This window comes from Drosophila biarmipes, chromosome 2L (genome assembly GCF_025231255.1).
Source record: "Drosophila biarmipes strain raj3 chromosome 2L, RU_DBia_V1.1, whole genome shotgun sequence".
Lineage (NCBI taxonomy): Eukaryota > Metazoa > Arthropoda > Insecta > Diptera > Drosophilidae > Drosophila > Drosophila biarmipes.
Window position 1 is genome coordinate 13,698,857 of NC_066612.1, and position 23,483 is coordinate 13,722,339.

Consider the following 23,483-nt stretch of genomic DNA (forward strand, 5'->3'; position numbering starts at 1 on the left):
AAAATGCCTTTAGAAATTACTACAAAAAGACTAAGTTTTGTACGACATTATCGAAATGTTTTTTAATTGCTAATATCCTAATTTTTAGAATTTTTCTTTTCGTTTATATAGGCTTTGGTAAATACAATGAGTTGTCGACATTTTTTACTTTTAGGCATCTTAAAAAATAGTTACAAAATAAAAGATTGACTCTAAACAAATCAAGATATAGGGTGTAAGAAATGCGATAATACTATATAATATATGATCTGCGACTTCTGTGGGATAATTTGTTTTCATTTAAGCTCTTAACCGACCTTGAATTATTAATGTACACCACGCACCTTCTTCCCATTAAAAAAAGGTGTTTTTCGAAACAAATCCTTAATTCGAATAAAACAACCAGGCTATATAGTTTCTTAAAATTGATCTGTTTATTTAAAACCTTTTCACGTCTGCAACAAAATTCAAAAGTTGTTTTGCAATCCATACTTCAAGGTAAACAAAACGAGGCTGGCACTCCTGCCCATTTGGATTCAAGACGGCGCCTTTGCGGACGCCCACGAAAGTAATATTTATTTACAGTTGTACATACAGTATATGAATTAGCATACTTCTAAAGGTGCTTACGTAAATCAATCTATATGCTAAATATCGAACACTGAGCAGAATAACAGTTTAAAGGTGACGATCAAATTTTTCGAGTTATTAGGTAACAAATCTTTATGGCTTTATCTTTATTTTATGCTAATTCCATTGTTTGCAACATTAAAATGTCAGTACCAGTCAATTAATATGAACATCTAAGCATACACTTTATCGTACCACTTCGAACCATTAAAATATGCAGATTTTAGTATGCATTTTATAAGTAAGTGGTAACAAGTTCATGAATTTCTCAATTCAATACACTGCATGTCATGGAAGTCTATTTACAGCTTAATCTTACAGTACGCGAATGTCTTACAATGCTCGCGCATTCTCAATATGGTATGTCGGTGATCTATTTACATTTTCTATTTTAAAACAAATATTGTTGTTACTCTTTCGAATGATTGAAGTTGCTCCATTCCAAAAACCGTCAGCTATAAGTTTCAGCTATGCGAAAGGACTAGTACAAATGCTAAGAATACCTTGTGGGATCCTGCCAACGAGAATCGATCTAATACTACCGCGGATATTAGCAGGAACAGGCCAGAGAAGTACAAAAGTCCCCCGGTGAGCACCACGCCAGAGGTTCCATTGAGTCCGCCCAAAGTGATCAATCCGAAAGATCCATTTCCGTTGCTCTCGCCGTCCAAAATACTGCGATTGGCGTGCTGCATGGCCGCCGTTTTCTCACCTTTTGAAGAAGATACAATTATTTTTTAGATCTTGAGTTGCCATGGGTAGCTCCTACCTCTCAGAACGTGCACCGTAATGCTAGCAGGACGGGCATTGGATGGAGCACAGGTGTAGTTGCCAGCATGCCGAAAATTGACTTGTTTCACGGTGAGCACACTGACCGAGGGATTCAGAAGATATGCGGACTGGTGCTGCATGTAGGGCGTGGAGGATGGTGTGTTGGCTGCCTTGAAGTTGTCCGGGCCGCCAAGCATGTTGTTGGGGCCGCCGTTGCTGGACTCCATGGGCATGGTTGCGCGCGATTTGTTCGCTGGAGAACTTCTAAAAATCGGACCACTCTGCAGGTTATTTTGCACAGTCGATGTCACTACGAAGCCACCTTGGGCGTCGTAATTTATCATTTTACTATCGTGATACCTGGAATAAGGGAATCGCATTCAATTTAATTGTACTGGATACTTCTTCTTTTTAAAAATCACTATATATTTTGGATACGTCTTTCGGAGAGCAATTCAATCGCTGAAAGCAATTTGAAGACTTTGGATCGATCACCGTTTCTTCTTCACTTATCATAAAAACTTTTAGATAGAACTCCTCCCCTGAAGTCGGTTCCCAAAATAAAATTAAAATTCTGCCAAGTAACTTTTGCAATTGCGTTTTGGAAAGCAAAAATATCCAAAATAAGAGCGAAAATGAAATAAATAAAAAATAATAATTACGGAAACGTCAAATTTATTAAGAAATAAGCAAACCTAAATAGGTTTTTATATTAGAAACTATGTTTTTTAACGTTTTTCTTACCAAAAAACAAAGGCAGGGTTTTCGGTAGCTCGCTTCAGTTTGCATTCAAGACGTAGAGTAGAAGTCTCATCAATGTGAAGTTCCGGGGCACTTGAAATTTCCGCTACCGCTTCTAATTGGTCAAAAAAGTACGCACATTACATTTCGATATTCAATAGAAAGTGCTTTTCTACCTACCGACAATTTTTAATTCTATAACTATTGACTGAGTTGGATAAATTGACAATTGACATTCGTAAAATCCTCGGTCCTCCTCCCTCACAGATTTTATTCTAAGAGACCAGTGGCCCATATGTCGTGTGTGTTCGACTAGAAATCGCTTATCACTACTGTGGGTACTCAGTCCCACTGTCAGGAGCTGGAAGTCCTTTCTACGTATCCAAGAAACCTGAAAGTTTTAGATCAGTTACTCGTTTTTTTTTTGTCAATCATAACATCAATCTCGCTACCGAGATGGACTATTTCTTACCGTAGCTGGAGAGTTAACTTTGACCACACAGGGTAATATGGCAAGACCTCCTTTTTGTGCAATAACACGAGTATTGTTTTTTGTATTAAATTGACTTTGTATAGTGTTTCCAAAATGATTTTGAGAAGACGTGATTTTTCCGACATCTAAAAGGATTTTGGAGGTGATAAAACAGATAATGATTAGTGTTTGCTTTTGAAAATGTTGCGATAATATTAGATTGATTAAATAGAAATATTATTCACATAATGCTACAACTTATAGAAAAAGAAATTAAAGTAATCCTTCTATTTTTGATCACTTTCCAGTAAACATTTGAAATCAAAACAGTGGCTTGCATTAGTTTATTTATTTTAGAGTGCACTCTATAAGAAGTCAGGAAAACATGCAGAAATCGATAATTATGGTAAAAAATAAACACGAATTCGAAACTTTATATATTTTGTAGCATACAACATTGCGCAAAAGCCATAATCAACAACTCATTTCGAACGTTTGTGACCTATACTTACCAGAAAACGTTGAACTAAGGAGTAGCAAAAAACATGATAAATGCAAGTGCCATCTTTTCGGCTCCATTATTCCAAATTCGAGACTCCGCAATTCGTATACTTTGCAGTTAAACTTTATACCCGCAACATTTTCCCTCTGCAAAGATAGGTACATCGGTGTTCGTATGTAAATATGTTTCTAAAAATATTTTTACGAAAGCTGATGGATGCACCTACATCTATGTGGTGTGTATTTGTATCTCTCAGATATAAGATATTTGTATGTAGGGGTCACGGAAATAACTCGAATTATCTATCCTCCTGACGAAAAAACTCGGATAGCATTGAACTCTTGTTATGTATGTAAATTCGCACTCACTAATATTTTATGTTCGCGAGTTGGGCAAAAAACACATGTCACCGAGTCAGCTACATATGCATTTACGTGAGTTCATGGGGGAAATGCATACACAGAAATTGAAGGAGGGAAACTCACTTTTCTCCTCTTTTTGCAATGACAGTTCGGCAAATCCTTACGCGTACATACACATTTCGCTTCTAATTGTTTATGCAATCATAAAGCATGCATGTGAACATTTTCACAGCTACATATTTCCGAAAATTCAGATACACAGGTAAAGATACAAAACTGTATGTATCGACCATCAAAAGTGCAGATTTCTCACTGCAATTTCATCATGTGGGTGTGTGCGTGTGTGTTTAGAGAAATTGGCACAATTCTGATTCGAATTTACTTGCTTTCCCGAGAATGTGCAGTTCACACCCCGGCGAATACAACTTCTTTTTCGAAGTGCCAATCGTAGACTAAATTGAAGTCGGCAAAAAGCCTCGTCCGTCCGTATAACTCACGCAATCGCATTATGTGGGTCTCTCAGACGTATTGCATATGCGTGCTTAAGGCAACTCAACTCGCAGGCCAAAGGGATGATGACAGAAATTATTTAATATTATTCATATTTACAGCAGAGCGGTGTTATGGTAAGCGAATCAAATCAGTTGCAAAAAACTGAAACAACCGAAAGTATCGGTTTTTATTAAGGAATAGCTTTCAATAATTTCATCATTTCGAATACTGACAGCTAAAGAAACAGCTGACTAAAATAACTCTGTAGTTAGGTTAGGTCGGATAATTTATGCTTGACAGGGAAAATAAATTAAAGCTATTAATAAATCTAGCTTTTGAGCAGCACTAGTAATTAAACTATATAGAGAATTCTTATTTTTATTCTTAGCCTGGTTTTAAAACAGCTCTAATGGAATTTGGTCTTAAAATTCCAGTTGTTTTTAAAATTTTGTCTGCTTTGTAACCTTGTTCAAGTTATTTTATACCACCTTTTAGTGGTAAATATATAATAATTATTTGGAATACCCCCATTATTTTCTTTGTAAATTATGGAAAATTTCTATACGCATTCGATGGTCACACTGGGCCGCTATGCCGGTTAAAAGGCACTAAAAATCCCCTACCGCATTGAGATTTTCCAATGTACGTGTCCAAATTCGAGGCGAGCATGGGTACAAATTTTGTTATTTATCTGGCCTTAAGCGCTGTGCTTTGCGTATTTACTGCAAATGCGGAGATAGTCAACACAAATGTGGAGAGAACGCTGGACCTGACTTCGCAGCTGGTGAAGACCACAACGAAGATTTCGGCGGAGGACTCAGCCGGCAAGCCCATTGCCGAGTACGTGTTTTTCACGTCGGAGCCCAGCCTTGCGTACATTTCGGTGAAAGATAACGCCGACAAGAATGTCCAGGTCAAGACTAACGAGCCGGTGAAGGGAGAGCAGAGCTTCACGCTCACCTTCCCGAAGGCCTCCTCCAAGCAGACCTTCGTGGTCGAGACCGTGGCCTCCAAGAGCATCCTCCCACATCCGGAGGAAATCAAGCAGAACGACAAGCAGTTCGTGAAATATGTGGGCAACCTGCACCTCTACTCGAAGTACAAGACCAACAGCCAGAAAACCAATGTGAAGCTCAGCTCCTCGAACATTTTGTCACACACCCAGGTCAAGCCTTTTTCGGTGTCCTCCAACAAGATCACATTTGGTCCCTATGAAAACGCAGAAGGTATGTGGATCAATATACCACTTTTAACACTCCTTACACCAACGATTATTCTCTTTGTATTAATCAGCCTTCAGCCAGGAGGCTCTGGTTATCCACTATGAGAACTCGTCGCCTTTTGTCACCGTCAATTATTTGGAGCGCACCCTGGAGATCTCCCATTGGGGCAACATTGCCGTCCAGGAGTCCATTCAGATGACCCACACCGGCGCCAAGTTGAAGGGATCCTTCTCGCGCTACGACTTCCAGAAGGAAGGTCGCTCCGGACTGGCGGCCCTCAAGTCGTACAAGACCTACTTGCCGGCATCTGCCTCTGGCGTCTACTACCGCGACACAAATGGCAACATTTCTACCTCCAACATGAATCCTGTGCGGGACTTTATTGAGCTCGAGCTGCGTCCCCGCTTCCCGCTCTTTGGCGGCTGGAAAACCCAGTACACTCTCGGCTACAATGTTCCCTCGTACGAGTACATGTTCAGCGATGGCAGCAAGTACCAGCTGAAGATGCACCTGATCGATCACATCTACGATAACATGGCCATCGATGAAGCCACCATTAAGATTATTCTGCCCGAGGGATCCAGCGACATCAAGCTCTCGACGCCCTACTCCATAAGCAGGCTGCCCAACGAGCTGGTGCACACCTATCTGGACACCACCGGGCGCCCGGTGGTATCTTTCTCCAAATCCAATTTGGTCGAAAGCCATATCTCTGACTTCACACTGTACTATAGCTTCTCGAAGATTTCCATGCTGCATGAACCTCTGCTGGTTAGCGGCTTTATTTATATTATTTTTGTGGCCACCATTATCTTCTTGCGTTTGGACTTTTCAATTACCTCCCACGCGCATAAAGTATAAGCAAAACATAACATTTTCAACTGAATGTAGTTACTCTCATCATTAAAGAAACGAGAAAAAAGATTCTAATAATATTTTGCAAAACTAAAAGAGAAATAAACGAGAGCTTGCACTTGGTGGCAAGCAAACAATCCTTAAACCGATTTATTAATTTTAATTGTTGATGCGAAAATAAGGTTTAAAGGCATAGCATGACGTCACTGCGGTATATGGTTTGTCTCATGACACTTTAAAACCCGCTTAGTTAGTCGAAACTTAAGAATGTTTCAAATCCAACTAGAAATTTGGTAATAGACTTTCTAAAATATATTATTAGGTTCTAAAATATTCTTTCTTTTCATATTTATTTGATGAAGTCTAGTATTTCTCTTTTTATTTAAAAAAAACTATGAAAATCACCCATTCTAGCAACTTAAAAGCCAGCAACATAAATCTCGATCGGGACAAAACATCGACTATGATATTGGCTATCATGGGTAAAATTGTTGGTTGTTTTGTTGTGAGATGTAGGTATTTGGAATATATCTTTTTTTTAACTTCAGGCTATTGAAGTTAGATTCCGATTCCTTTCTGACTTAAATTTTAAAGCATTTTTACGAATACTGTTGAAAGCAATTACTGTGACATCTTATATTTTTAAAAAATAATATATGTACCCTTCTCAGCACTAGTACCCGAAATCAGCCGTGGCACTCTCGCTGTCATCTCGAGGAACGCAGTTTGCACATGCGCAAGAAAACAGGAAAAATTATTCCGAGTGGTTTGCACTTTTTCGACGAGTGTGCTGTGTACATAGGCATTAGTGGTTATAAAATTGTTAGAAAAAATGGATTAATCAATCGGAGAACTCACTAAACTTAAGTAATAAGCAAATACAATAAAAAACTTACGGGGCAGTAGCTAAAATCGAAGACTTCGACACAATGTTCTTTTGTACCTTTTGTTATGGAGAGGTGTGTGGAAAATCGATACAGCAATTTTCGGTCTGTAAACAGGCTTAAACAAAAATAAAGATGAAGTGAAAAAACAGTGTATTGCATTTATAAATTTAAACCATCGAACCTGCCAAAGTGAGTTCAGTATTTGTGATTGCCTCTATAATAATACTATGTGCTTTTAAAGATATTTTATCATCTATTACTTATTATTAGGTATACTAGTTATCAGTACATTATTTTACTGCTCATACAGTAAACAATGTTTGAATATGTTTAAAAATAATGTGTTGGCCCCGTACTCGTCAAAACTTGCAATATAAAAGTCTTTTAATGATGTCAGTACCAAATATTTCCGACTACTCATGGTCGCCCTTGGCCCTCTTTTCTCATTGTTTGTATCTGAAATGGAGATGTGGCGGAATGCTTTGGCTTTCGCTTTTTTTCTTAAGCTTTGGGAACTTCTTAGCTCATCATTAGAAGACTATTAATAGAGAAAAAGAAAAATAAGCCTTAGGATAACAAATCGGTCTTATCCATTGTCTTTCTCAGATCGGAAATTACTTCGATTATGAGTTCGAATGGCAGTGATTTGGGGCACAACAGCAGGCGGAACGAGAAGGGTAATCCGGACAACGTTCACGCCTCGATGCGTGCGGGCGGCAGTGGCAGCATCGGCATGAGCTCCACCCGCAGGAAGTCCATCAACTTCCAGAATCAGCTGCAACTGGCGCTGGAGTCGAATGAGTGCGATGTGATGTACTGCAGCCTGTCCTCGGGTCGCTTCCGCGCTCCCAACGGCGAGAATTTCCCGCCCCACGGGGGCAAGCTCAAGCTATCGCCGCTGGAGAAGTACGACGAGGCCAACAGGGGCGTGCCGCCGCCCTCGCCGGCTCCGAACAGCGATTGCTTCGCCACCTGTGTGGCCAATCAGTTGCCGTCCCAGTCGTGCTCGGTTGGGTCCCTCAAGCCGGATACTTCCGTGCTGCCGAAGCACGGAATGGGTGGAAACGGCCTGGTCGGAAACGCAATGGGAGGGAACGGAATGGGTGGGAACGGAACCTATCATCAGCGCGGAGTCTCGCCGAATTCCAGATACCGCTTGGAGCGCTATCGCGAGTCGCAGCCAAGCACCCAGACAAAGATGATGGAGAACATGGGCGGCCTCCCCTCAGCAGGGCCCTCGGCCTCCTCCACCCGTCTCCTACTGCCTTCCAACGTACCCTTGCCACTCTCGCAGTGCGAGAACTACAATGCCTACCTGGGTTCCACGGTGCACACGCCGGTCAAGCGGTATGTGCCCACCCCGCCTCCCGCTATGGATCTCTACTCGGACCTGAGCATCTCCTCCACGTCGGCGGGCAATCTGCCCAATTCCGCCACTGCCGCCCCCTCCACGTCCTCCTCCAGCGGGCAGTCCCAGTACGCCAACATGCCGTACAACTACCGCTCCAAGTGCTGCCACAGCGAAGCCTCGCACGGCAGCCTCAGCCGCACCTCGCAGACGTACGCGACCTGCTCGCCGGCCTGCACTTCGCCCTCGCCGGCTCCTTCCACCAGCATGTCGATGGTCTTCTCGGCGGCCAGCTCCTGCTCGCCGGTCATGACGGCCACCAGCTCCGCGCGATCGGGCAACCACAGGGGAGATGACAGCGACTCCGTGATTGTGGTGGCTCCCGGCGGAGGCTCCATGGCCCAGATAGAAGTGGACAATCCCTCGGGAACCTGCTTGCATTGCAACACAGTGCGTCGCACAACGGGAGTCCATCAGACCACCCAGACCACGGGTCCCATTAGCCCGGTTCCCATATCCCTGCCCGTGCCCATGCCCATGCCAGTGATCTCGAGCATGAATGAGCAGATTCCCAGCCAGACCCTGGAGTCCAGCATGGTGTCCGTGCAGGCTAAGCGCCTGGAGGGCGGTGGCAACATGACCGCGCCTCCCGGATCAAACCAACACCAGATGTACCGCAGCCAGATGGCCAGCAATCCGCGCCTGCAGCACATGCACCACCAGACGCAGCAGCACCAGTCGCTCCAGACGCTCCCCCAGCCGCAGATGCACCATTTGTCCTGCAAGAAGCGGATCGGCATCTACATGAAGCGCACAACCTCGCAGTTCTTCGGCGTAGAGCCGAGCACCGAGGTGGCGGACTGTGCCCTGTGGCAAGGACGTCATCGTCGCCTGGCGATCCGCTGTTTCGGGATGTTCGACACGGAGCTGGAGTACCACATGCAGCAGACGGGTAACGAGGATGCGGTCCAGGGCAGCGGATCCAACGGCAACTATGCCCAGGATCGACCGGACATCCTGCCCGTTCAGGATGCCATTGGCATGGACATGACGCTATCTGGCGATGGTAGACGGCAAAAGTGCTACACCAATCGGGACTTCCTGGCCGGAGAGTTCGTGGAGCGCAAGGCATCGGTGGGCTATATGTTCGTGGCCATGGTGAGCTACCTGGTGCACATGTTCAACAAGCGGCGGCCCATACAAATGCACCGGGTGCGATGTCCCTGGCAATGGTCCCGCAGCTTTGCGCCGCTCCACGTCACATCCCACAACAACCAGCAGGCGGATGCGGACTGTTTGACGGATGGCCTGGAGGCCATCATAGACGACGAGGTGTTCTTCGACAGTCCCTGCGAGATAACGACCTCGTCGGTGAACGACGAGAGCTCCGAGATCGGCAGACAGGCCGCCAAGCCGCGCCCCTGCGCCGATCCTTCGGGCGTGGGCGTCAGTGTCTACATGGCGGAGAGGCAGCAGAACGGGTGGCGAACCTCCGCCCTGAACAATGGCGGTAATGCCAGTAGTGATATCAATCTAACCGGCGATCAGTCCTCGCATCCGGCTGGTGCAGCCCACATACCGCTCTGCAGCTCGGTTTCCAGCCAAATGCAGCCTGCCATGCGCAGCTCCCACTCGACCACCTCCACCTGCAACCGGGGCAACCGGATAACCGCCCAGTTGCTCGACGGCGTCCTGGAGAACTCCAGACGCCCGCCGCTCCGCTGCATCAAGTACTTCTCGGTGAACGACCTGGACGACCGCACCGACCATCGGCCCTTCTTCACCTACTGGATCAACACGGTCCAAGTGGTGGTGCTCATTCTGTCGATCGTCTGCTACGGCATCGCTCCCATTGGCATCGGGTCGGAGCAGAAGACGGGACAGGTGCTGGTGACCAGCCTCAGCCTGCAGACGGTTCAGCATGTCGAGCAGCGGAACCTCTGGATAGGTCCCAGGAACATTGACCTGGTCCACATGGGGGCTAAGTTCGCCGCCTGCATGCGACGGGACATCAAGATCACCGAGGTGGTCACCAAGACGAGGCGGCACGAGAGGGAGACGGCCTGCTGCATCCGCAACGACGACTCCGGCTGCGTCCAGAGCTCCCAGGCGGAGTGCTCCATCCGCGGACTCTACCCTACGGTGAGTGGTTAAGGCATACATAGAAACCTAATAGGAAGCTTTAGATGATTAGAAGTGAAGAAGATTTAAACTCAAAAGAATCTTCTCACATTTTATATCAGTTAGTTCATCATTAATAGAAATGTAACCTTTTGACATCCTCATCGAACAGAAATCAATATCTACGTGGAAGAAGTGGTCTCCCAGCGAGTCCGGGCCGGGAGGAAGGATCTCCGGGTCCGTCTGCGGACTGGATCCCAAGTTTTGCGACGCCCCGGCATCGATTGCTCCGTACGAGTGGCCCGATGACATCACCAAGTGGCCAATCTGCCGGAAAACCAACTCCTTCACCCAGCGATATCGCTACAAGGACCACACCTCCGAACACATGGTGTGCGAGGTGATAGGACATCCCTGCTGCACGGGCTTGTACGGCGAGTGCCGGATAACGACTCGCGAGTACTGCGACTTTATAAAGGGATACTTCCATGAGGAGGCGTCGCTGTGCTCCCAGGTGAGCGCTCGCTACTATAAACCCAGCTACCTTTTCTTATGCCCCATTGCATTTAATCAGATTTCGTGCCTGAACAACGTGTGCGGAATGTTCCCCTTTATATCCGTGGAGACTCCGGACCAGCTGTACAGATTGCTCACGTCGCTCTGCATGCACGCCGGCATCCTGCACCTGGCCATCACCCTTATATTCCAGCACTTGTTCTTGGCCGACTTGGAGAGGTTGATTGGAACCGTGCGCACTGCCATTGTGTACATCATGTCGGGCTTCGCTGGCAATCTGACCAGCGCCATACTAGTGCCCCATCGTCCGGAGGTATAACCATGAAAATGTAGAAGATCTGGAGAATGTCCACCTTAAATGCTTTCATTTTCTTAACCATGTCCATGGAGCATTTAATAATTTGACTCCATTGGCAGGTTGGACCCTCGGCCTCGCTCAGCGGCGTGGTGGCCTCGCTGATTGCCCTCCTGGTCTGGATGCACTGGAAGTATCTGCACAAGCCCCACATCGCGCTGTTCAAGCTGCTGCTCCTGTGCAGCGTGCTGGTCGGAATAGGAACACTGCCTTACCAGCTCAACTTCCTGGGGTTGCTGGCTGGAGTGATTTGTGGCTGCCTTTTGACCATGTCCCTAGTGCCATTCACCACGTTCTCGAAATACGGCCGCAAGAAAAAGGTAAATCCTCGCCTGGCTGTCCCACTGTTTGGTGCTAAGCTAGCCTCTGTTTTCAGATAAATCTCATTTGGACTTGCGTGCTGTTCCACGTCGTTGTGTACACCGCAATGATAGTGACGTTTTACATCCACCCCAGCGAATTCCACTCCATTAGCTTTGTAGATATGTTTAGTAATAACAATGGATACGACAATTTCACCAACACCGATCATCACGGCGTGGACGTTGTCAGCAGCAATACTCGATACTCACAGACGCAGAACTCCCAATATTATTACCATCATCACTCGGACGACATTATTAGGAAGAGCGTTACATTTACAGAGAAAGCTCTTGTTTCGGTGGGTGGCAAATGCTATTAGCGACATTTATAAAAAATAATAATATATTCTGTTTATTTACAGCACATTTTATATCCCTCTGCGCCGCGGAAAACGAGCGCCCAGCAATGGCAGGAAGTAGAGTATAGTCGTTCGTTTAATCACCTTTCAAACTATAGTGATCGAATTAAAAAAAGTATTGGAAATATATCAAAGCTTAAGCAAGTGTTCACTTCACCCATTAGATTCTCAAACAAGAACAACCACTCTAATCTTATGACTGAATTAACATCGGTGCACTCCGAAAGTAAACAGAAGTACTTAGGCTACATCAATAATACTGAATTTAACGTCCTTTAATATTTTACATATTAATCGAATCAATTCATGACAGAAAATTTGACAAGTTTGAGTGCACAAATAGATAACAATTATATGAATAACGCATTAAATGTCTATTTATGTATGTATAATCCGAACTTCGAATGAATAAAGAATAATTAGTATTAAAACGTTTTGGTCGCTGCGTTTGCTTATACTTTATTTCAAAATGGTTAAAGGGAGACTATTGGATATTTAATTCAATAATTAGAACCAATATAAAACAGTAAATTTTCTACTTTAGAAATAATTAGTACTTAACATATTTTAAAAGCCTTTTTAGTTATCCCAAGAATCCGTCTATAGATTTCTGTTATTTTATCATATCTTAGGTACAATTTTAATCAAACCCTTGTGCAAAATTTATGAAACAAAGAAGAGCTATAAGTGCGCTGCTAATAATGCTGACATGACATGATAAAAGGTCGCAACTTCATTTGCGGATTTAATAAAAATCTGGTTTAGGTGTGTTTAGAAATGCTGTAATTCGCAGAATATACCATTGACTATGTACATAATATACAGTATAAATATTTAGATTAACCAACTGAAGTTTGAAAGAGCTGAAATTGTGTAATTGAATTCACAAATAACATACACATCGTACACTTGAAACTTAAAAATATAATCAGAGAAGGTTATGAATTAATAATGTTTACGATTCGATAGTTATATATACATCATCTCAGCCATTGTAGACATTTTTTTGGGAATATGAACAATGGTGTCGAAGTAGCTGGCCAGTTCCCCGATGGTCACATCATCGCAGTTCCCGGGATTCGTGGAGTTGTAGCTGGCCTGTTGCGAGCACGTTGCGCCCATCAGCGAAACCGCTGACAGAGATCTCGTGGCGGCGGAGACGGCGAAGGAGTCGCTCTTATGGCTTAGAAGGCCTGAGGGTCCTGGCTCTTCCAAAGCGCTCCCTGAGCGCCGCGCTTTCGATGTCGACAGGTGCCAACTATTTCCCGGCGTGCTTCTCTTCGATTCGCCGAGCATGGCATTGCATTCGCCAATAACATCGCGAAATGCGCAGGAGCAACTCGACTTCATGTCTTCGTTGACCTGGCCATCAATATCACTGGATTCCTCCTTGGGCTTGCACTGCACAATCCGACCACTGCGCACAATCCACTTGCCATGCTCGCAGCCGTTCAAGGACCTTAGAATGGGCTGCCGCAATATGTTCTTCCGCGCTGGGGCATGGTAGTTTCGCTTCTGAGAGTGCTTCTGGACTCCGTGCGAGCAGCTCAAAGGACTCACAATCTCAAACGATTCTTCTGGAACAAAACAGTCTTCCTGCTTGCAGTCCTGCAGGCAACTCTCGGACCTCCGACGGGGCCTGCACTTCCAGCGATGTTGTGATCGGGGCTTGGAGCTCGTCGATGGCTCGGAGTTATCACACGGATCGAATCCATTATCTGCATCGTAGAAGGGGTTCCGTTCCACAGACTTGATTGGAGGATGAGTCTGTGTTATTTTCAGCTTGTCCAGATCAGCTGGTAGCTCCTCGGAGGCCATTGTGCAGCCGAATCCGTGTGTTTCTCGATTGGTAGCGGATATATCAACTCAGTTGATCTGGGCGCAATGTTATTGAGTGCAGTTGTGCAGCTTAAAAACACCTTTTCTCCTTTTTTCTTCTTATTTTAATTGTATGTATGTGTTACATTACAGAAAAACAGACAAGGTAGCGGCACAAATGCCTTCGATTTCGAGGGATGGACTATAGTCCAGTTTTGTTTCTCTGTTCTGGAACAAGTTTTTTTGAAACAATGGAATGGATAACTTATATAATAGGTTTACTTAGTTTTATGAAAAATAAAAATGCTATTTTTTAATCGTATTACAAAAAAGCAGGAAAAATAAGAAAAAGTCTGCAAAATAAATTTCTGCAGTTCAAGTTCTTGCCGCGTTTTTGCGAAATCACTTTTTTGAGCTGGCTAAACACACCCCTGTACAAATATTCCAAATGTTCTTACCTTTCCACAACGCGATGAAAATCGTAACTTTATAGGATAATAAATTTCGTGAGCTACTTTTTCGGCCAAGACTGAAGCATAGTAGCAATTCAGAGTAGTGTGCTTCCAAATTTTCTGTTATCGTTATTCATATACAAAATCTAGTATTTTTTCCGGTATTTCTGAAAAACAGACTCGACAAAAAGCGTTAGTTGGCTATACAATAGCTCACTCCTATGGTTAGCTTGTGGTTTTCGTCGATATAAGTGCTATGCTTAAGGATAAATATTTTAAAATAAATAAATGAGAAAGGAGAAAAAAGAAACCTAAAATAATAATGTTAAAATAATATGTTTATTTTATTGGTTTTAGTCTTATTTTTTTTTAGCAGCTGTTTTAAAAATCACATTTTTAAAGATTTTTAAAATTAATTTTTTAATTTTGAAGTATTTGTGGGAAGTTGAATCATTTTTCCGCTTGTTTTTTATCATGGAGATCATATGGTATGCCAATTAAATAAATATTGATCGTTACTCAAAGTGAAATTAAATGATTTATCTATAAAAGGGTCATTTCGATCGTGTAAGGTGCTTATTAGTTTTCTTGATTAATCATCAATGGAAGCCGAGTTAAGGGCACTGCCGCCGAGTTGATTGTGGGCTATCATCAGTATGTCCTTCTTTTCCTTCGGAAAACGCAATTCACGTCCAGCCATGCGAAAGGTCTCTAGCTCTCTCTCTGCGAGCACCAGTTCCCTGCGGATAACCCCGGGATTGTCGTGCTCCCTGGCAATCCAGTCCAAGGCCATCTGTGACCGCATTTCGTCGTCCAGGCTCCGGTTAGAATAGTGGGCCACGACTTCCTGCCTGGAGCAGTGGCGCTCGCGCATAGCTTTAAGGGACCCATTCCAATGGAGCAGTTGAAAGACCGTCATCAGCTCTTGGAACTCCAGCATAGTTCTTCCCTTATTTGCTTCCAGCATGAATCTAGACTCAAAAGACGGTTGTAAGGCGATGTTACTTGATTTATAAAATCATTTCTCAATCTAATTAATACTTCAAAGAAGTTAAGATATCTTTCGAGGTTCTTACCTAAAGGCTCCTATTCCGGACTCTGAGCCCTCATTGATCTGCGATGTGCCCTTGAACGAAGTTCGCGCATCCTGAACAGCTTTTTGGATGAACTCGTCGCTGATGCGGCGCGAAGGGTGTTCATTGAACACCGAGTTCATCAGGGCAATCTTGGCCGAACTGCGGCGGGCCTCTGCCTTAGTTGGACAGTTCTGGAAAGGTCGATCTGTATTCCATTTGATGCCTCACTCCCTCGAAAATGTATAATTACCTGAAAACTGCCAAAGCAGCTTCCGCCAGGAAGAGTTACGAAACAGATGTATGGCTGGCTGTTAGCTGGAATCGATTCGTAAATTACTAGAGCCCCGTTTTTCATTTCGGCTCCGCGGGATTGCTTCATTTGCCAAAACTCTTGAAGGGCTTCAACCACATTAACTGGAATACATATTTATGCTTGGCTTATACGGGTTTATTTGAGATTTCACCAAATTGTCTCACCTCTGTAATCTCTATCCTCGTAAAATCCGGTTACCGTAGGTAAGACCCAAAAAGGTTCTTCAGGGTAAACCATTTTGAAGATTATTCAAAATATGTTGAACAAAGAGTGGTTGATGGGCTCTTTAGCTCAAGTAGCACAGCATATCATTCAAAGGGGCTGCAAAAATTGGCATATAATTAATTTATTGCCTAGTAGGTCCTTCTACTCGTGTATTTGTGCTAGTTATTCAACTTCAGGTAGGCCATTAATGTGTTGGTAATTAATTTCGATCTGGATTTCGTCAGACAGGAAATATTATACATTAGCAGCATATGTTTACATACATATGTACGCAAGAGCTGTATTGCTGCACTGGTGACACTGCCACGTCTCTAAACATATGTACGCTCCACCAACCACTGGCGATTGCGAGTTTGTCGCCTAAGTCTTTTGATTTAGTGTGCTCACAAGTATGCTTAATTATATATTTTTATACCGTTTGCCGTAATAGAACACGATTTGAACACAAACACAGATATAAATGTACAATTGCATAGATTAAGTACGCCTTCTTGGCTTCATATATGTATTTTCGTACGTCTGCTTTACACCGCTATTGAATTTACATTTTAACATATACATTTATGCGAAAATTTTCACTTTTATTTTATCCAAAAGAACGGGCCACTAAGGTCATCGACGAGCTGGGAAACCTTTCTGCAGTAATGTAAAAAAAACTGGATACATTACTGTGTTTCAGTGTTGCCAAGTGTTGGCTACCAGAAAAAAGCTAGACTGCAACCGAATTTGGCTTGAAACTGATAGAGAAACAATAAATCTTTTAATAACCAATAAATTAAACAGCTGGCTTAAAATACTTCAAAATGCTTGTAAATAAAAACGCAAAACAATTTAAAATTATATATAGAATATATTGTGTACAAGCGGCTTAAGCACACAAAGTATTACTGACAAATATTTCGGTTTTGCTATTTCCTTGCAGAGGAAATAATATTTTTAGTCAGAGATTGGAAACGTAGTGAGGAAAACGTTTCTTACCCTAAAATAATTCATTTTCTTATCAGCATCATTCGAAAGACGACTCTATCCGTCCGTTTGTCCTTTTCTACGCAAGCTAGTTTCTCAATTTTATGCTAACGGGATGAAATGTTCTCAAAAGACTTATATTTATTGCAAGTAGTGTATAAGTCGGAACCATCATAGGGAAAAGAAGGAATAATTATTTCAAAATTATAACTTTTGTGTTTTTTTTGACATATTTACTTCTACTCTTGGAAATGTCTTTCCTTTAATATGTCAGACTTTCGAATAAAGTTATGAAAAAAAGCGGACTGTATTATCAAATAGCTGCCATGGAAACGATCGGATTATCAATGTCAGAATAATACAAAAACTGTTTTTATTTTCGGCAAACATATACAGTAGTAAGAAATGGAACGTTATTTTAATAAATCTGTAAAAAGTTCTTAGTTTTCTAAACATAGGAGCGACCTGGAGGGGTATAGTAACTTCGGCTTGCTGTAGTTAGCTTTCTTTCTTGTTTTAGGTATTTTATAATAATTTTAAAGACTAAGTTAAAATATCTACGTATTAATATGTGGTGACACTTCTAAATTTCACGTTAGCTAAGAAAACAACGATCGATGAAGTTATAAGCCTTAAAATAAACAGTTTATTCATATTTTATTTAATTTTATTTACAATATAGTTTTGGCATACATTTTGGACTTTTTGATCAAGTTTTAAAATCATTGCATAACTGTCCGGTTATCGGTTGCAGCGCAATTTTATGAAACTATCATTTTTCCGTTGAGAAATTAGTCAGTTGATCTTAAAGCTATAACCTTTCTTACAGTATTATAAACATTTAGGACGAACGACAGAACTAATATGATAAACTAACAAATAACACGAATTCAAAAGCAATACTAAAACAGAATATCAATATTTTCCAAGATGGGCAAGGGCGGAAACAAATTTAGAACGTATTCACCCTCTGCAATCTCTACATCTTCTATGTGGTATGTGTATGGGAGATCATCGAATTCAGAATCCAACGGAGGGAGACAGACGTTTTCTAAATGATCCTCCAGTGTGCGGAGGTCACAATAAATCTGGTCGATCAGTGCTTCGTAGCCAGGTTGATTCTCTGACCAGGTTTCCGTGATTGCTAAAATAAGTGCAAGAATGTAGTTCGATATTTACGGGGGCTCGCTAATAGGACTCACGCTTGCTGCACTTCTTTAGACATTGCTCGTTTGGAAAGTCCGTATAGTCGAACAAATTAATGGACTTGGCCTCGCACTTCAACATGTAGGCGCCCAGAAAGCAGCTCGTGGACTTAAAACTGATCTCTTCCCGTTCCTTGCTTACCACATTTTGTTTGGGGTTAGGGGCCTTGCGAAGCGACAACTTGGCGATACTGCCGTCGAGTTTCAAGGAGCTGCTTTTGAATGGGGTTATGCCAGGAGTTTGGTGCATCACATTGTCAAGTTTCCCCAGTGGTTTCTTTATTACTGAGTTACTGGGGACTCCATTTTTAACAGGATTTGCAGGCACTGTAATATAAAGTGGCTATGGGGTAACTGACATCAATGAGAAACCAACTAAATGCAACCTACGTTGAATGCCTGTGTTTTCCTTGTTCAAGATCTGTTCCATTCTTAAAAATGTATTTTAAATAACGCAAATGATTCGACTAAATTCTAGCAGAGTGCTGCGGTTTAAAATAATCCCAATGAAAACGAGCGGCACATTCCTAGAGATGGGAGACTCCTAGTTCGATATAAATAATTTGTCATATATATGAAACGATGGAAGAGGAACAGCCAATTTTACAAAGATACTATATTATAAAGGTTTTATAGAGCCTTGTCTGCTCGTAAATAATTAAACACTATCAATTCATGATTTGGGAAACTCTATGCAGAATTCATATTTAATGCATACCTTGGCAGGAAAAACAGCTAGTCCAAGAAACCCTTTAACTTTTTTATTTATAAAATGATTTTAATTTATAAATAAAATATTTACAATCCTAAATAAATCAAAAAATGTATAAAATTTAAATTCAATTAAGTCGTTTCTAAAATGATTGATTAAACTCTAGCTAACTTGCGAGCTCCTTATCGGCATCCAAACGCGTTAGAGATTTGTTGAGAGCCGTGTTGGGTATTTCAAACTGGCCCCACTAAAGCAGCCTTTATAACAAAATTGCTTTTGAGTGAATATAAAACTTGGAGAACTCTGCCGGAAAAAAAATTCAGTAGACTTTCCAGGTTTCCAACGCCAGAAATAGCGCCGTCTTAGATAAATACACAGTATTTTACTTATCACTAAACTGTAATCACACCACGTTTCAAAGGCTTCGCTATGGCGTCACATCAGTACCACCAAATCGCAAATTTGCTGGAAAAAGTATGTATAGAATTTTATTTTTGCACTGTAACGAGACTATAATGGAGCCTTGGCCTACTGCAGATGACGTCGACGGACAAGGACTTCCGTTTTATGGCGACAAACGATCTAATGACGGAGCTGCAGAAGGATAGCATTATTCTGGACGACGAGTCGGAGAAAAAGGTGGTGCGGATGGTGCTGAAACTGCTGGAGGACAAGAACGGCGAGGTCCAGAACCTGGCAGTCAAGTGCCTGGGCCCGCTGGTCAACAAGGTAAAGGAGATCCAGGTGGAGACCATTGTGGACTCGCTGTGCGCCAACATGATGTCCAACACGGAGCAGCTGCGCGACATATCGAGCATCGGCCTGAAGACAGTGATAGCCGAGCTGCCACAGTCCTCCAACTCCCTGGCCCCAAATGTCTGTCAGAGGATTACCGGCAAGCTGAGCACAGCTATTGAAAAGGTGGGTGGGCCTGCAGTTTTATGTGTAGGTCTGCAGCGGCTAAATTTCCCGGACATTTGCAGGAGGACGTCTCCGTGAAACTGGAGTCGCTGGACATACTGGCCGATTTGCTCTCCCGCTTCGGGGAGTTCCTGGTCCCCTTCCACAGCACCATCTTGAAGGCCCTAATGCCCCAGTTGGCCTCCTCGCGCCAAGCTGTCCGCAAACGCACCATCGTAGCCCTGTCCTTCCTGCTGATTCAGGCCAACAGCAACGCCTACAATGGTGTCATCGATCACCTGCTCGATGGGCTCGAGAACCCACCAAATCCTGCTGCCATTCGAACGTACATTCAGTGCTTGGCTTCAATATGGTAAGATCTGATCTGATCACAGTAGATCAATGTTTTATAACTTTCCTCTTTAGTCGGCAGGCTGGCCATCGTCTGTGCAATCACATTGATCGTTCTATGCTTTTGCTGAGCCAGTACAGCCAGCGGGACGACGACGAGTTGCGCGAGTTTTGCCTGCAGGCCTGCGAAGCCTTCGTTATGCGTTGCCCTGATGCCATTAATCCGCACATTCCCATGGTAAGCAGTACAAGTGCAAAGAATACATCGTCTAAGCTATACTTTTTTTAAGATCCTGGAACTGTGCCTGAACTATATTACGTATGATCCAAACTACAACTACGAGACCGATGACGGCGACACTGGCAACGCCATGGACACGGAGGATGATGAGTACGTGGACAGCGAGGAGTACAGTGACGACGACGACATGAGCTGGAAGGTTCGCCGCGCTGCTGCCAAGTGCTTAGAGGTTTTGATCTCCACGCGTCAGGAGCTCATTGAGGACTTCTACCGCAGCTTGAGTCCGGCTTTGATTGCGCGATTCAAGGAGCGCGAGGAGAACGTTAAGTCCGACATATTCCACGCGTATGTGGCGCTGCTGAAGAACACTCGCCTCAGCGACGACGTGGCCAACGACCCCGACTCCATGGATCAGGTGTCGGGACCGACGTCACTGCTAATTGAACAGCTACCACTTATCGTGAAAGCCATACAGCCGTTAATGCGGGAAAAATCGATGAAAACGCGTCAAGATTGCTTCCTCTTGCTGCGTGAGCTGTTGAATTCGCTGCCAGGTGCCCTGGGCCCGTACTTGGAGAGCATTGTACCAGGCATAAGCTATTCACTGAACGACAAGAGTTCGACCAGCAACATGAAGATCGAATCACTGGGATTCCTCTACTCCCTGCTCCAGGGGCATCCGCCGCATGCCTTTCATCCACATATACCATCGCTGGTGCCCCTTGTGGTGACTTCTGTGTTTGATCCATTCTATAAGATTGCCACAGAGGCCCTTCTTGTGCTGCAGCAGTTGGTGAAGGTGATTCGACCATTGGAAGCGAATGCTGCTAAGTCCGATTTCGATGCACCTTCCTTCGTGGGTCAGGTTTACTCGTGCACCCTGCAGAAACTGAAGGTCACGGACGTCGACCAGGAGGTGAAGGAGCGAGCCATTGCCTGCATGGGGCAGATCATCGCTAACATGGGCGACATGCTGCAAAACGAGCTGGCGGTGTGCCTGCCCATCTTTATGGAGCGTCTGAAGAACGAAGTGACCAGGCTGAGCAGCGTGAAAGCCTTGACCCTTATAGCAGCATCATCTCTACGCATAGATCTAACTCCCATCCTGCATGACGTGTTGCCCGCTTTGGGCACATTCCTGCGTAAGAACCACCGCGCCCTGAAGTTACACTCTCTCGATCTGATCAACAAAATCGTCATAAACTATTCGAGCAACTTCGAGGCGAACCTTTTGCAGACGGCCATAGTTGAGATCCCGCCGCTTATATCCGATTCCGATTTGCATGTTGCTCAGTACTCACTGACGCTATTGAGTACTGTGGCTCGCAGGCAGCCTCAGGCATTGGTCGGCATACATGAGCAGTTCCTGCGATCAGTGCTCATTTTAGTTAGGTCGCCGTTGTTGCAGGTGGGTCAGATGATTACGACCATTTAAGTCCAAGTATTGACTGGCTTCTATTTTACAGGGATCTGCATTGAATTGCACTTTGGAGCTGTTTCAGGCTTTGGTGCAAACACAGCTGACTGGCCTGGACTATCATTCGCTGGTCTCCAAGCTGATGGCACCAGTTCTGGCGGGCAATGGTGACTCCAACTCTAGGGCCTCAGCTGGGGCACCTAGTGAGGTAGTGCAGCTGCACAAGCAGGCTTATCATTCGTCGGCCAAGTGCATCGCTGCCCTCACACAACAGTGTCCACAAGTGGCGACCCCGTTGGCCACAAAGCTTATCACGGATCTGCAGAAGCGCAACGATACGGAAATAATATTCTGTTTACTCACCATCGGGGAGATTGGCCGGCACTTCGACCTGAGCGCGATACAGGTGCTGCCACAGACCATTATCGAATGCTTTGGGGCCACCTCAGAGGATGTGAAGGCGGCCGCCTCACACGCCCTCGGCGCGGTGTCCGTGGGCAGTCTGCAAACTTACCTACCTCTCATTCTAAATGAGATCGAAGTGCAGCCAAAGAGACAGTACTTGTTGTTGCATTCGCTGAAGGAGGTGATTTCATCACTGTCAGTGTCGCCCAGCGGACTCGCTCAGCTCTTACCCTCGGTGCCATCCATTTGGAGCCAGCTCTTCAAGCACTGCGAGTGCTCAGAGGAGGGATCACGCAACGTGGTGGCCGAGTGCCTGGGCAAACTGGTGCTGGTTAATCCCGACGAGCTGTTGCCGCAACTACAGCAGGCTTTGCGGTCCGAGAGTGCCACCATGCGCACCGTGGTGGTCTCCTCTGTAAAGTTCACCATCTCCGATCAGCCACAGCCCATCGATGCATTGCTCAAGCAGAACATTGGCGAGTTCCTCTTCGCCCTGCGAGATCCAGAGCCCCAGGTGCGACGCGTCGCCCTGGTGGCCTTCAACTCGGCGGTACACAACAAACCCAGCTTGGTGCGCGACCTGCTGCCTACCCTCTTGCCTTGGCTCTACTCGGAGACGAAGGTGAAGAGCGAACTCATTCGCGAGGTGGAGATGGGTCCATTCAAGCACACCGTTGACGACGGCCTCGACATTCGCAAGGCGGCATTTGAGTGCATGTACACACTTCTCGAGCAGGGCTTGGATCGTGTGGATGTCATGCAGTTCTTAGACCATGTGCAGGCTGGTCTCTGCGACCACTACGACATCAAGATGCTGACGTACCTGATGACGGCACGTCTGGCCATCTTGTGTCCCGATAAGGTCCTCTTAAGTGAGTAGTTCTCCAATCTACTTTGGTGAAATGCATTTAATTTTTGCATATCTCTTTCAGGACTTGATCAATTTATACAGCAACTACGTGATACGTGCACCCACAAAGTGAAGGCAAATTCTGTAAAACAGGAGTACGAAAAGCAAGACGAACTGAAGCGCTCTGCTCTTCGGGCAGTGTCGGCACTTTCGCAAATACCCAAAGCAAGTGAGTTTGTGCCGTCCAAGCATTACGTTTGGGTATAAACTAACCAGAAATTCTATTCCACAGACAAAAATCAGCAGTTAGTGGATTTTCTCAAGTCGATCAAGGAAACACCAGAGTTAAACAAGACCTACGAGTACATACAGAAGGATTCCATCACCGGTAGCTCAGATATTATCGTAATGGATCAAAGCTAAAAGGGAAACTTGGTTTCTAATTCCTTTACTTAATTAAGAATATGCGAGTGCGCACAAACAAGTATCTCTTTTCTGATATAGCTTTTAGATTTTCTAATAAGAAATAAATGCAGATCGACTTGAATCAGTTAAATATAAAACCATGCCTAGGCTG

At 44.2% G+C, this 23,483-nt stretch overlaps 7 protein-coding genes across 12 annotated transcripts; 3 read left to right on the forward strand and 4 right to left on the reverse strand.

Moving 5' to 3' along the window:
* Positions 1-391: 391 nt before the first annotated feature.
* LOC108034302 (uncharacterized) lies at positions 392-3,899 on the reverse strand. 3 transcript variants are annotated; one of them, XM_017109167.3, is made up of 8 exons: positions 3,464-3,894; positions 3,322-3,405; positions 3,106-3,241; positions 2,594-2,739; positions 2,302-2,512; positions 2,125-2,236; positions 1,379-1,740; positions 392-1,321 (listed from the first exon to the last, which is right to left on the reverse strand). In XM_017109167.3, the coding sequence occupies exons 3-8, from the start codon at positions 3,170-3,172 to the stop codon at positions 1,074-1,076; spliced, it is 1,146 nt and encodes a 381-aa protein (XP_016964656.1). In that variant the 5' UTR covers positions 3,173-3,241; positions 3,322-3,405; positions 3,464-3,894; the 3' UTR covers positions 392-1,073. The 3 variants fall into 3 exon arrangements, with proteins under 3 accessions (XP_016964656.1, XP_016964657.1, XP_016964655.1); XM_017109168.3 differs by lacking the exon at positions 3,322-3,405 and having other exon boundaries at positions 3,840-3,899; XM_017109166.3 differs by lacking the exon at positions 3,322-3,405 and having other exon boundaries at positions 3,581-3,894.
* Positions 3,900-4,545: 646 nt separating this feature from the next.
* On the forward strand, positions 4,546-6,172 carry LOC108034277 (dolichyl-diphosphooligosaccharide--protein glycosyltransferase subunit 1). The gene is made up of 2 exons (XM_017109136.3): positions 4,546-5,175; positions 5,243-6,172. The coding sequence occupies exons 1-2, from the start codon at positions 4,590-4,592 to the stop codon at positions 6,031-6,033; spliced, it is 1,377 nt and encodes a 458-aa protein (XP_016964625.1). The 5' UTR covers positions 4,546-4,589; the 3' UTR covers positions 6,034-6,172.
* Positions 6,173-6,783: 611 nt separating this feature from the next.
* Positions 6,784-12,406, forward strand: LOC108034091 (inactive rhomboid protein 1). Its single transcript, XM_017108858.3, has 7 exons — positions 6,784-7,103; positions 7,521-10,404; positions 10,556-10,897; positions 10,958-11,212; positions 11,317-11,574; positions 11,631-11,915; positions 11,979-12,406. Exons 2-7 carry the CDS (start codon positions 7,540-7,542, stop codon positions 12,252-12,254), a joined length of 4,281 nt encoding a protein of 1,426 aa, XP_016964347.1. The 5' UTR covers positions 6,784-7,103; positions 7,521-7,539; the 3' UTR covers positions 12,255-12,406.
* A 329-nt stretch (positions 12,407-12,735) lies between these two features.
* Positions 12,736-14,029, reverse strand: LOC108034316 (uncharacterized). The gene has a single exon (XM_017109186.3). It carries the CDS (start codon positions 13,791-13,793, stop codon positions 12,945-12,947), a length of 849 nt encoding a protein of 282 aa, XP_016964675.1. The 5' UTR covers positions 13,794-14,029; the 3' UTR covers positions 12,736-12,944.
* Positions 14,030-14,565: 536 nt separating this feature from the next.
* LOC108033309 (protein limb expression 1 homolog) lies at positions 14,566-16,517 on the reverse strand. Of its 4 annotated transcripts, none has more exons than XM_017107585.3 (5): positions 16,405-16,517; positions 15,799-15,955; positions 15,572-15,735; positions 15,322-15,512; positions 14,566-15,216 (listed from the first exon to the last, which is right to left on the reverse strand). In XM_017107585.3, exons 2-5 carry the CDS (start codon positions 15,869-15,871, stop codon positions 14,838-14,840), a joined length of 807 nt encoding a protein of 268 aa, XP_016963074.1. In that variant the 5' UTR covers positions 15,872-15,955; positions 16,405-16,517; the 3' UTR covers positions 14,566-14,837. The 4 variants fall into 4 exon arrangements, with proteins under 4 accessions (XP_016963074.1, XP_050741272.1, XP_016963071.1 ...); XM_050885315.1 differs by having other exon boundaries at positions 16,377-16,514; XM_017107582.3 differs by having other exon boundaries at positions 16,275-16,514.
* Positions 16,518-17,443: 926 nt separating this feature from the next.
* LOC108033395 (uncharacterized) lies at positions 17,444-18,565 on the reverse strand. The gene is made up of 3 exons (XM_017107713.3): positions 18,421-18,565; positions 18,028-18,357; positions 17,444-17,969 (listed from the first exon to the last, which is right to left on the reverse strand). The coding sequence occupies exons 1-3, from the start codon at positions 18,458-18,460 to the stop codon at positions 17,728-17,730; spliced, it is 612 nt and encodes a 203-aa protein (XP_016963202.1). The 5' UTR covers positions 18,461-18,565; the 3' UTR covers positions 17,444-17,727.
* Positions 18,566-18,972: 407 nt separating this feature from the next.
* LOC108033913 (cullin-associated NEDD8-dissociated protein 1) lies at positions 18,973-23,453 on the forward strand. Its single transcript, XM_017108583.3, has 8 exons — positions 18,973-19,216; positions 19,280-19,663; positions 19,726-20,015; positions 20,069-20,231; positions 20,284-21,642; positions 21,701-22,928; positions 22,989-23,135; positions 23,199-23,453. The coding sequence occupies exons 1-8, from the start codon at positions 19,172-19,174 to the stop codon at positions 23,327-23,329; spliced, it is 3,747 nt and encodes a 1,248-aa protein (XP_016964072.1). The 5' UTR covers positions 18,973-19,171; the 3' UTR covers positions 23,330-23,453.
* The last annotated feature ends 30 nt before the right edge of the window (positions 23,454-23,483 follow it).

Coding starts and splice junctions, on each gene's coding strand:
- LOC108033395 (XM_017107713.3), bottom strand. CDS start 18,460: ATGGAACAGATCTTGAACAAGGAAAACACAGGCATTCAAC. Junction 18,358..18,420: donor GGAAAACACAGGCATTCAAC/GTAGGTTGCATT, acceptor TTTATATTACAG/TGCCTGCAAATCCTGTTAAA. Junction 17,970..18,027: donor TCTAAAGAAGTGCAGCAAGC/GTGAGTCCTATT, acceptor CACTTATTTTAG/CAATCACGGAAACCTGGTCA.
- LOC108034302 (XM_017109168.3), bottom strand. CDS start 3,172: ATGGAGCCGAAAAGATGGCACTTGCATTTATCATGTTTTTTGCTACTC. Junction 2,740..3,105: donor CCTTAGTTCAACGTTTTCTG/GTAAGTATAGGT, acceptor AAATCCTTTTAG/ATGTCGGAAAAATCACGTCT. Junction 1,322..1,378: donor TACGGTGCACGTTCTGAGAG/GTAGGAGCTACC, acceptor CTTCTTCAAAAG/GTGAGAAAACGGCGGCCATG.
- LOC108034277 (XM_017109136.3), top strand. CDS start 4,590: ATGTACGTGTCCAAATTCGAGGCGAGCATGGGTACAAATTTTGTTATT. Junction 5,176..5,242: donor TCCCTATGAAAACGCAGAAG/GTATGTGGATCA, acceptor TGTATTAATCAG/CCTTCAGCCAGGAGGCTCTG.
- LOC108034091 (XM_017108858.3), top strand. CDS start 7,540: ATGAGTTCGAATGGCAGTGATTTGGGGCACAACAGCAGGCGGAACGAG. Junction 11,575..11,630: donor AATACGGCCGCAAGAAAAAG/GTAAATCCTCGC, acceptor CTCTGTTTTCAG/ATAAATCTCATTTGGACTTG. Junction 11,916..11,978: donor CAGAGAAAGCTCTTGTTTCG/GTGGGTGGCAAA, acceptor GTTTATTTACAG/CACATTTTATATCCCTCTGC.
- LOC108033913 (XM_017108583.3), top strand. CDS start 19,172: ATGGCGTCACATCAGTACCACCAAATCGCAAATTTGCTGGAAAAA. Junction 20,232..20,283: donor TTAATCCGCACATTCCCATG/GTAAGCAGTACA, acceptor ACTTTTTTTAAG/ATCCTGGAACTGTGCCTGAA. Junction 23,136..23,198: donor TTCGCAAATACCCAAAGCAA/GTGAGTTTGTGC, acceptor TCTATTCCACAG/ACAAAAATCAGCAGTTAGTG.
- LOC108034316 (XM_017109186.3), bottom strand. CDS start 13,793: ATGGCCTCCGAGGAGCTACCAGCTGATCTGGACAAGCTGAAAATAACA.
- LOC108033309 (XM_017107585.3), bottom strand. CDS start 15,871: ATGGTTTACCCTGAAGAACCTTTTTGGGTCTTACCTACGGTAACCGGA. Junction 15,736..15,798: donor CGAGGATAGAGATTACAGAG/GTGAGACAATTT, acceptor TATGTATTCCAG/TTAATGTGGTTGAAGCCCTT. Junction 15,217..15,321: donor TCCGGAATAGGAGCCTTTAG/GTAAGAACCTCG, acceptor TTTTGAGTCTAG/ATTCATGCTGGAAGCAAATA.